General features: G+C 34.3%; 1 protein-coding gene across 1 annotated transcript in view; it reads left to right on the top strand.

Moving 5' to 3' along the window:
- Positions 1-647: 647 nt before the first annotated feature.
- LOC123678757 (GTPase-activating protein) overlaps positions 648-12,501 on the top strand; it is a 36,885-nt gene continuing 25,031 nt past the window's right edge. Inside the window, exons 1-3 of the mRNA XM_045615946.1 lie at positions 648-1,206; positions 1,422-1,542; positions 1,598-2,233. Coding sequence (XP_045471902.1) covers positions 1,101-1,206; positions 1,422-1,542; positions 1,598-2,233 — 863 coding nt within the window. The 5' untranslated portion in view covers positions 648-1,100. The remainder of the gene's footprint in view (positions 1,207-1,421; positions 1,543-1,597; positions 2,234-12,501) is intronic.

Genomic DNA, 12,501 nt, shown 5'->3' with positions numbered 1-12,501 from the left:
ATTGAAGCAGAATATCGAAAAGAACCTAATATTTCAGAGTGAAACATCTTACCAAATTGAAATAATTTCTAGAATACTTAATCATATTTTACGAATAAATTTTCTGTTTATTCTCACCTTCATTTAGGATTTGCATACATGCAGGAACATATTTATTCAGTACCTATCTAATAAGAAAAGAAATTTCCAAATGTAATGAGGTAGGTAGATTCTATATTTAATAATGTGTATGTACCTAATAGTTAAAATAATTATATCGATTATTATGCATAGTTTTACGCTTGTTACGTTTATTATTATCAAATTATGTATACCATTTGTTCAATTTAGAGTGGTCAACAACTTGAAGACGTTCATTTTATCATCGTACACAATTATCACTTAATGATAAGCGCATTATAGTTCTGGAAGTATTATACAAGTCAATAATTGCATATTCATTCACAAATAACTTTTCATTCATTTTCTGATTTTAGGGAGGGATATTTCCTAAACATACAATAGGTACAGTTACGACAATATTAATAATTCAGCCAATCAAGGTAGATCCCCATATCTTGATTAATAGGTAGGTATTTACTTTATCATCTCAATTTTCCTTTTTTTTTTATTCACCGTTTTAGTCGAAAACCACCGATTGGTTTACCTATTCATTCATCAGTATTGTGAATTTTGTTTCAATTAATAACTTCAAGCTCAATGGGAATTTTTTAGCTCATTCATTCACCGCCAACGACTGCGTAGTGAGCTACTTGTAGTAATGATTTTGTAGTTCAGTCCTTGTTCTGTCCATTACTCCATTTCATTCTGTACTGGTCTACGTTCGGTTGCATATGTTCCATTCATGAATACCCAGCGTAGCTGTTCTCGTTCATATTTTATCTCACGTGTAGTTTTATACCGTGGCGTTCAGTGTGCTTTATTCTTTCTCACATTCCACATTCTCCTCACTCACCTGCCGTAGAACGTTGAATACAATGAATGCTGGGAAGAAGAGAAGATGCCTCGGGTTTGGAAGTTGACTCCAAGAACAACGCTAAGAGCGTAGGCAGTCATTTCAACGAATCCTAACCGCAGTTCTGAGGCCACAGTACAACTTTATGTCAAATGCCCGTTCTGTTTTTCAGAGCATGAATGTATGTAGTAGGAACATGGCTGACGAAGCATATAAAGTACGTGTTTTGGAACGATTGAAAATAAAAATAGGTGAGTAAATATACGAAAACATTTACATACAAACTGTTTGTCCTTATTGTGATCGAATCCATTATAACCTCATTTCCAATCTTATAAGTTTATCCATTTAAATGAACTTCCTGTTGACATTTTGAGGTTTCAAAACAAATGCAGGTGGTAAGATTTTGTAGTGAAATTCGTCAACAACATAAAACATCAAAAAACTAATTGATTTATTCTTTCAGGAGAAGCTAAGAATTTGCAAGCTAGAACTCACGGTTCTTCTTCCCAGAGAGATGTATATTGCACTTTATCTTTGGATCAGGAAGAAATATTTCGTACCTCTACTATCGAAAAATCACTCAGGTAACAATAACAACATAATTTTGATTCAATATTCATAACATTTCTTGGTTTTCAGTCCCTTCTTCGGAGAGGAATTCCAATTTGAAGTGCCAAGGAACTTCCGCTTTGTGTCGATATATGTATTCGATAGGGATAGACATTTGAAACAAGATAAAGTCTTAGGAAAGGTTGCAATAAAACGAGAAGATTTGGCTTCCTACAACAATAAAGACCACTGGTTTCCCATCAAAGCTGTTGACGCAGATTCTGAAGTTCAGGGAAAAGCGAACATCGAAATAAATTTTGAACCTGCCCCACCAAACAAAAGTACAAATAGTTTTAGTAACAATAGGCGGCTGTTAGTGTGTGTTAAAGAATGTTTAGACCTTACCTTGAAGTGTGGATCTTGTGACCCATATGCGATTGTGACAGTTTTATATACAAATGGAAAAAAAATTAATAAACGGACCAAAGCGCAAAAGAAAACAACTTGTCCACAGTTCGAAGAGGTATTTACGTTCGATAGTGTGGAAGAAAGGGATAGAGACAGAGACTCTTATTCGGTGTGCCCTGAAGCCGATGTGGAAATTTGTGAGCTTCAAGTTGCTATTTGGCACGATGCACCTGGAATGGGTGGAGATGTGTTTCTCGGAGAAGTTAGAGTGCAACTCAGAGGAATGCAACAACAGAATGCTGCCCATAGAAATGCATGGTGAGTTTTATTTGCTTCATTCCTATAATTCTAATGATTTAGTTGAAAAATGAAAATCATTCAGTTGATAAAAAAATTCTAAATTCCTCTAGAAAATTTGTGTAATCTTTGGAATAACATTTTGGAATGAATTGAATAGAAGGGTTTTGGATGGTTTTTATTGAGAAACTACATAGTTGCACTCAGAAAATATATATCTAATTCATCCACCTACACCATTATCTTTAAAATATCATGAATTAAGTGCGTATATGAATTATATGTCCGATTCAAGCATATTTCCTCTGCAAATCTACAATATTCTCTAATAATATATGTATACACTTTGTTATAAAATTGACCATAATTGAATAATTCACTAGTATCATTTGTTCCGATGATTTCACAAATAAGATGGAATTTCATTCCTTCGTTTGATCGTTTGTATAATATACTGGTATTATTGAATTTAATTCACCATATTCATTACTATTATGATCCTCATTGAAGTAGGATATTCGTCTCAAACATATATATTTTCTTAGTCACTTTATGAGGAATATTGTCAGGATGAATTTATGATTTGTTATGTTCGGTAGAACAATTCGATATTTTTCAATAAAACAATGAATATTCTTGATTAAATCTTATATTTATCAGTTGAAAACAATAATTAAATTTTGAGATTCACAGTTGACCTACTCCTGCCAAATATTTTGAGGTATTATTTCAGTCCCAATTTCTTCACTTCATTTTGTGAAATACTGAATTGATATTTATTTTAAAAAAATTAAGCATGAGTTAGATAGATACTGGTATTTTCAAAATTACCCTAGGAATTCTATAATTTGAGCACTGCTAACAAAAGAGGTGTTCAACAGTTCTTTCGACTGAGCGACTAGTCAGAAAAATATCTTAATATGTATTATACATATTTTATTGATATTTAATCGACAATTTTTCCTTTCTTTGTAATCACAAAAAATTCTGGAACAAAATCTAAGACTAAAATTTTGGTTTATGCGAAAAGTTAGAGGACAAAAATTCATTCGAGCTCTTATTTGATATTTCATTTTCATAAATCCTGAAACCTGAAGCGTTTGGTGAAACAATTGCTTAGAACTCTTGATATTTTATTTTAATAAATCCTGAAACTTCATTTAATTATAAAAAGTTCAAGATTCTTTTTTCATAAGCGGAAATGATACTAAATTCATCATTTTAAGTAGGAGAAAACTAGGTAAACTAATGAAAACCCTGAGATAATATAATGAAATTTGTTTCTGCTATTGCACTGTGTATGTGACCTTAATGAACTCAGCATTTCATTCAAATCTGAGTCACCCCGAGTAAGCAGCTCGTTAATGTTTATTTTCACTACGCCCACGACCGGAAGACAAAGGGGAAAAGCTCCTCGGAAATGGTGGAAAACAGGAACTAATTGGTAGTAGGTAGTGCTACGTACTTTACTTTCTAATTATATTTTGGGGCGGAGTTGAAAATGTAGGCAAAAATCCCAAGGGAAATATGAAAATACCTCAGCATGTAGAGGCGGCGCTCGAGTTCACTGGAACAGTGCCGGATCAAGGAAAATTTCGAAGAGTAAGAGGAAATATTTAAAAATTCGAATCATTGATTGAATGGGAGATTTGGACTTTGATTTTTTTCTTCAAAAAGAAAGAATTGCGGAGGAATATTGAGCCTTAAAAATTTTCATGTTCGGTTATTAATATATATAAAAATACTGCAAATTTATACAAGTGAATTATTTTCACCTATTATGAAACTCTGTAAGTTTCACAGTTGAAGATTTTGATTGTGCCGAATTTAAAAATTTTTTTAAAAAAACGGTTTTACTTTTTCAATTAACTGTAAGAGAATAGAAAAGAGTATTTGAAAGTGTTTATAAAGATCCAAATTTATCCATTCCTCAGCGCGCACAGTATTTGGGCCTATTTTACGGCAAGCTATGGAGTATTTTGCATCTCCATCCTTCTAAGATTCAGTTGACACAAAAACTAAAGCCAGCTGACCATGGAATGCTTAAAACAATTGGGTGATTGAACATCAACGTTTGAATGACGATTTTTCGCTTCAACTTTTCTTCAGCGATCAAACACATTTTTCATTCAGTGGCTACAAGCAGAATTTGGAATTTGGAGGAGTGAAAATTCTCATTTAACTGCTGAGGGATTATAACATAATCGACAAAAAGTCACTGTATGGTGTGCAATTTGGTCTAGTGGACTGATTGACCAGTAAATTTTAATTATTATTACGTTTATTTTCGAAACCACACATTTATAACCGTTTACAAGCTATTCTACGATGCGCTGTTGTCACTTTGTGCAGTTGTAACGAAGCGAGTTCACCATTTTAGAGAACTAAATTTAAGTAGTTTCTAAAGGTAATCATATCTTAGTATGTCGTGCTCCTCAGAGTAATAAACATAGAAAGAGGAAGCATACGTCATTTTCAGTAAGCAAATTTTGTCCCCAACATGAACTATCAAATTTGACATGAAGCGCGCGGAAATGAAAACATATCAGTGATACGATATTTCACTCAATTCGCGAGTTTCTCCACAAAGAACGCACTTCTTATGGCCCATAGTGAATCAACGTTTCATATTAACTCAAAATATATTGAGATGAATACCTGAATATATCAGAAATTCAGGAAACAAACTTCAAGCGCGCCAAACGACGTGAAACAATAAATGACACTAGGAGAGCAAAAGTTGCCAAACCTTGGATTTCAGCTGGTAGATACAGAAAATAATAAATATTCTGCTTATTATAAATTCTACAATTAGGAAAAATATAGGATTCCAAATATTCAAATTTGCCTAATTAATCGGGAACCACTCAAATAAATATATTTCATTCAATATAATATACATTCATAACGATATAATACAATTGCGGATTTGAAAATATATCACAATCCGACATCGTAATCTAACCATGTTGGGGACATGTAAAAATTGCGTATACTCCTTCTATATTTATTACACTATGGCGTGCTCTAACAAATATCAGTGTCTCACACGTGACGACCTAACACTAACTTAAATAGGTCCTTCTGTACGCACCACAATGGTAATCGGTATTATTAATTCGACACCCAGATCTTAATCTCTGACTCGATACCGGTACCGACTCCTGCACCCACAACAAGCCCAGGATGTCTTGTGAAATACGAGGTGAGACTGTTCCAGCAGCATGAATATGCCATATCTTATGACGCTGTGAGTAACCAACGGAAGGAAATCGGTTGAATGCATTTTTTTTTAAACATATTACTATCTTGCTAATCTAATTAGGAAAAGGTGATTCAGTCCAACCTTATGCTAACCAGGTTATCTTTTGTTCGACGATTCACACTTTGTCAAGAATTGATTATTTGAAAATTGGGAAGTCGAGAACTTTTGGGCGTACGTTCGTTGCATGCAGTAATGAACATAGATAGAGGGAGTATACGCAATTTTTACTTGTCCCCAACATGGTTAGGTAACGTTGTCGGATTGTGATATATTTTCTAATCCACAATTTTACTATATTGTTATGAATGTATATTATATTGAATGAAATATACAGGGTGGCCATTTGAAAACGAAACAGACGAAATAAAGTTTTTCGATAGAAATGCTCGGACAGGTCGATTTCTGTTTCGAGGGGGACAACTTAAGATGTAGGTTACGGACGCATAGCGCTTCAACCCTTGCTACTATAACCCTCACCCCCAAATTTTGAATAGGGAAGATGGGGTGAGTGATACCTCATTTGAAAGGTATTTTTATACTGATTTCAGCACAGTAATTGTTTTTCCATTTTATGCATTAGTTCTCGAAATATTCTTAACTTAGTTCTCGAAATATTCTTAACTAAGTATTTGAAAATGAAATAGTGTTTTCATGGCACTTGTAGTGATTTGTGAAAAATCGACATTTTGAGCTTCAAAACAATCATGACTGTGGCTTCCTTCCTAACTAACTAACGCATAAATATTTCGAGAACTAATGCATAAAATGAAAAAACAATTACTGTGCTGAAATCAGTATAAAAATACCTTTAAATTGAGGTAACACTCACCCCATCCTCCCATCACTCCCTATTCAAAAATTGGGGGGGGGTTGTAGCATCAAGGGTTGAAGCGCTATGCGTCCGTTACCTACATCTTAAGTTGTCCCCCTCGAAACAGAAATCGACCTGTCCGAGCATTTCTATCGAAAAACTTTATTTCGTCTGTAATCTCGTCTGTTTCGTTTTCAAATGGCCACCCTGTATGAAACGTTGATTCACTATGGGACATAAGAAGTGCGTTCTCTGTGGAGGAACGAATTGAGTGAAATATCGTATCACTGATATGTTTTCATTTCCGCGAGCTTCTTGTCAAATTTGATAGTTCATGTTGGGGACAAAATTCGCTTACTAAAAATGGTGTATTGGGTGTACAACTTTACTTTCGTCGTTTTGGAATAGTTGGCTGTAGCGGTTAGTGGTAGTCCAAATAAATAGAATAAATATAATAGATAGATGTCATACGATAAGTTTAGGTGTTTGTAAACATAACGCCATCGAAATATTAGTCGATTTGTGTCTGCATCATAAAGTTATTCTTGATTAAACATGTCAGCTTACGAGCCAAATTCTCGTCATTTGCATGAGTTTTTAATTTTCTCCTTTAATATGAAAAAATCTGCGGCTGAGGCTCATCGAATGCTCTCAAATACCTATAGTGAGGCCGCTATTAGTGAAAGAACGTGGCGAGAGTAGTTTCAACACTTCAACAACGGCGGTATCGACGTCATCACATCATTAAGGAACATCCTGTATAGTTCTAGTAAAATAAATCTGTAGTGGCGAAACAATGAAAGATAGAACTTAAACTTGGCGCATTAACTTCCATCTGCTTCTTCTTCGTGGAAGTTCGAGGTCACGAGAACTTCCCTAATGTATATTTGATATATTGCGAATTGAGGAGAACAATCGACTTCTTGCTTGTATATATTAGACGTCAGGATATTATCAGCGACCCACATCGTATATATATGAAGGAATTGACATGGGGGAATCACATGTGAAGCGAAAAAACGGATGTGAAAACGGTTCAGTTGTTAGCGATCCTAGAAACAAAAGACATTCAATTAATGAATTCCGGTAACACAGAGTCATTGAATGGAACAACAATTGAACAGCTCAAAACGAGATCGATAAGTGTTTCTAACACTTCTCATGACTGGAGTCAACAGTTAGTTCTTGAGCTTTTTTCAGGAGAACATAGGTACTACCATTTTGGCTGAATATACATAGGCGTACAACTTTGGTTCTGCCGTTCTTCCGAAATTCGAGGCTTCAATGTGAAATGCTGGTTATACATTTATGATTCAAAGTATTGTCCATCGCTGGCCACTACTTTCTCCCATCTTTTGGGCAGCGTACGAATCCCGCGTTGAAAAAACTGGTCATCTTTTGAAGTGATCCACGAATCGATTCAATTTTTTACTTCTTTATAAGACCGGAAGTGCTGGTCAGTCAGGCTGTGTGTCATTGATCGAAACAAGTGATAGTCCGTAAAATATCATTAGACTTATTAACATTTTTTCAAAAATGCAGTGTCTTTCTGACACCTGTAGAGTGATCCGTAAGTTTGCAGTGAGTTGATTAACTGAATAACGACTTCCATGATTTCTTCTTAAATTTCTCTCAGTATCCACAACTGAACATTGATTCTGATAAAACAATTTCTAAACGTTGTTGAAGCGTATATCTTCCAATGATTAATTTACATAACCTACTATAAACACAATTGACATAAGAATCAATTCAAACAAGAGACAAGACAAATGTCAAAAAATAAATCAGTGTTGCCATAATAATCATTTTAAATTGGAAAACCCTTTAGAATCACGCGGAAGCTGATGAATGAGAAGCAAGTTCTACTGGTGAGTAACTGAAGAAGAGGTATGTTTGTATTTATACACTAGCCGCATTAAATTTATGATTTGCAGATGGAAAAGAAGGCGTTCAATTAAAATCCAACAGGATGGGGCTCGTTTTCGACGCAATTTAATGAATCCAGTTACGTAAACGTGATGGGGTTTGGCCTGTCATCGTTAATCATAATCAATTAGGAACGAAATCGATTGACGCCGTTGAAGTCACTTCGAGTCGGATTCATTCAAGTACAACGATGAATGAAAGGTATTAGAGAATCGATGAAGGGAATTTTCAATGAGTCCATTCATGAGAAGAGTTTTATCCGGAATCGGTGATCGGAAAAAGTCAAGCGTTGAATGAACGCTGTTTTACTAATAATTGGTGTTATAAATTAGTATGTAAAAATGGATGTTTTCAAGACGAGAGTGATCCTTAATACATAAGCTCTCGAAATTTTGAATTTCATTTTGAGATTCACTGTAAAATCATAAAAATGAAAAAAAAATCAACCAGTTAAAAAACTAGCGTCAATTCAAATTAAAATCTATAATATTGTATTATTAAAAATTGAAAAAAAGCACTGAAGTGAAGTCTTGTACACTTTTTGTAGTGATTCTCATTTCCTTGAGAAAAAGAAAAAGGTATGATAAAATTAATAAGAGATTCGCAGATTCTATCAGTCCATTTTTTGGAATTGGGGTTTGCTAATTTGGAATTTAGAATTATTAAAAATGAATAGCCTTACCTATGTAAAATATGTGATGCATTTTGAACTGTAGCTAATATTCGGTACTGTTCTGAATTTCATATTACATTATTTGAAATTGAATCGATAACCTCTGAAATACAATTTTCCTTTTCTGAAATATAATTTGCTGTTTCTGAAATTCAATTCACTATTCTAATTCACAACTTGATTTTTCTGAATTCCAACTCCGTTATCTGAATTTCAATTTCTCTTTTCTGAAAGTAAATTAACTATTCTGAAATCCAATTATTCTTTAATGAATAATAATTTCCCATTCTGAAATACATGTACCCTTTTCTGAAATTAAACTTTTGATTTTCTGAACTACAATTGGAAAAGGTGTAGTGAAGATTTTCAAAAATTTCATGCGGTCTCTAAACAAATAATTCTGAGTTCAAACCCAGCATCATGGTATTCCTTTTTAGATTTTTCCCCATATGAAATGGTATATTCCAGAAGATTCATAAAACTACAGGAATCAATCGTGTGAAATAGAAAATGTGAAATTTCAGGGAATTCTGAAATTTTCAATAATGAACACTCAAAGTCGTTCGATTAAATTTTCGCAAGTCAATACCTTCACCAATCATCGATATCTTGCAAAACGATTCGACTGCAAGTTTATTAATGCTTCGTCAGAAGGAAATAATGAGTCATCGCGTAGTTTGGAAATAAAATTCGAACTTAATAACTTTCCGTATCCCATCGCTGCGAGATTTGTAAACATACAAACGATATTTCCAGAAAATGCATCTGAAATTGCCTTCACGTTTCCGGTCGATCAAACCTGATGTGTGAGTGGGTGGTTGACGAATGACGGCAGATCTTGAAATCTTTTTTATTGCCGTAACGTCATGTTTAAGGGATCAGCTGAATCTGACACGTATTTTAAGTGAAATTTCTTGGTTAGGCTGCTAGTGAAAAAAAAATATTTGAACATGGATGCTTCAATCAAATCTGACAGATCTCCGTAATAAACATAGATAGAGGGAGCTTATTTCATTTTCAGTAAGCAAATTTTGTCCAAAACATGAACTATCAAATTTGACATGAAGCGCGCGGAAATGAAAACATATCAGTGATACGATATTTCACTAATTCGCGAGTTTTTCCGCAAAGAACGCACTTCTTATGTCCCATAGTGAATCAACGTTTCATATTGACTCAAAATGTATTGGAATAAATACCTAAATATATCAGAAATTCAGAAAACAAACTTAAAGCGCGCCAAATGATGTGAAACAACGGATGACACTAGGAGAGCAATAGTTGCCAAACCTAAGTAACGGGTGTTTCTTTTTGAGGTATATAACTTTAAGTTGGCATTACTGTTCAAGATGGCGACCGATTTCACAGCTGTCAAATGATTTATTCTCCGTTTGGTTCGGCAATTCATCATGAATAGACTCACACCTGAACAACGCTTGCAAATAGTGCAATTTTATTTCGAAAATAATGATTCTGTTCGGAATACGTATCGCGCACTACGTCCATTAGCGATGAAGCGCACTTCTGGTTGGATGGCTACGTCAACAAACAAAACTGCCGCATTTGGAGTGAAGCTAATCCTAAAGTGTATGTCGAAACACCGTTACATCCAGAAAAACTGACTGTTTGGTGCGCTTTATGGGCTGGTGGAATCATTGGTCCGTACTTCTTCAAAAACCATGATGGCAAGAACGTTACAGTCAATGGTGATCGGTATAGAGCCGTAATTACTAACTTTTTCATTCCTGAATTGAACAACCATGATGTCCAGGAGCTGTGGTTCCAACAAGACGGCGCAACATGTCACACAGCTCGTGCCACAATCGATTTATTGAAAGACACGTTTGGTGACCGCCTAATTTCACGTTTTGGACCTGTGAATTGGCCTCTAAGATCTTGTGATTTAACACCGCTAGACTACTTTCTGTGGGGCTATGGAAAGTCATTGGTCTATGCGGATAAGCCACAAACCCTTGACCATTATGAAGACAACATTCGCCGTGTTATTGTCGATATACGGCCACAAATGTTGGAAAAAGTCATCGAAAATTGGACGTCCAGATTGAACTACATCCGAGCCAGCCGTGGCGGTCATATGCCAGAAATTATATTTAAAATGTAATGCTACAAGATTATCTTGCGGATAAATAAAATTCATGTCAATCGAATAATCCATCGTTGTTTTATTGCAATTTAAAGTTCTATAGCCCTCAAAAAACAGCCTTTATAAGGGCCTACCTTATTACTTCAGTTGACTACCAAATTTCAACCAAATCAGTTCAAAAATATTTATGATGCTTTGAATAATACTTTCAACGCACTGTATCTCAGAAACGAAGCAACTGCAGACATTTATGTTCACAGGTACTTCTTTTCAAACGACCTAAAGAATCAGCGTCTAGAGTTTCGTCTAGTAGTTAGCAAATAGTTTGAATTTTGAAACGTATAGTACCTAATTCATTCTAAAAAAAAATGTAATTGAATTTCCATTCATATTTTCTTGGAATATATGATGATATCAGATAATTTAGTCTGAAGTAACTTTCGTCCTGATTCATGTTTGATTGGATTATTGCCCCGAGCATTTCTTGTTATTCTAGCGTCATTTTTCAAGTTTCACTGCTCAATAAGCGAAGTTTAGAGGTGACGCACCGTAGACGTCACAAATGTGAATTGATGCCATCGTAAGATAGGTATCGAATTTGATTCCTCTGTAGTAGGTATATCTGGAAACTCAATAAGTATTCATGAATTAGTCACGGTTGACTTGTATTGCATCATGAGAATCGCCCAGAAGCGCTAGGTTAGGAGCTTATGGGATTTCTTAGCCGAATTCCCAGAAAAAATTGAATTCCAAAAAGTTCAGATACATTAGTTGAGTTTTCCACTTCTTTACCTCAAAAGCCAATTGCTGAAATGTTACACTGCACTAAGAGTGTACATAAACTCCAAACAGAATAATAATAAGTTTATTCACCAAAAAAATGTTTTACATAGATAACAAAAGATAAGAAACATTAATAGATAATTTGAAGAGTCTATCATACTTCAGAAACGTATTTTACGTTCGATTTTTAATATACCACCTTGTTGGTCCTGTAAACCTCTTTTTATAAATAATGGCATCTTGACATTATCATGTATTTTCATTCTTAAATGTCTTATGTATGTAAAAAATAATGAGAAAAATATAATTAAGTTATCTAGTTTTCATAGCTGCAACACTAGAAGTGAGGGAACACTTTTTATTCCCAAACACAAAACCACTAAGTTTCAGATGTCACCAATGTATCAGTGCATCAAAGTTTATAATCAGTTGTCATATAAAATTCTATCTCTGAACTATGAGGAGTTCAAAAAATCTATCAAAAACTTATTGATACAAAAGTGTTATTACAGAGTAAACGATTACTTTGATGATTGTATTGTTGAATGATTGTATTCTGTTTCTATTTTATGACTTATCCTTTACATGTAAGTTCATGTCACGAAGGATCAATATATATTATTATTATCATATTGATCATAATTCACAATTCTTTCACTACCTTTCGTGGATTCGTTTTCAACTTTTATGGTGGCGTATTAGGTGCATGGCATAGAGTAATAAA

Source organism: Harmonia axyridis, chromosome 4 (assembly GCF_914767665.1).
Source record: "Harmonia axyridis chromosome 4, icHarAxyr1.1, whole genome shotgun sequence".
Taxonomy (NCBI): Eukaryota; Metazoa; Arthropoda; class Insecta; order Coleoptera; family Coccinellidae; genus Harmonia; species Harmonia axyridis.
Note: the sequence above shows the minus strand (reverse complement) of the source record. Positions and strands in the feature narration are given on the sequence as shown.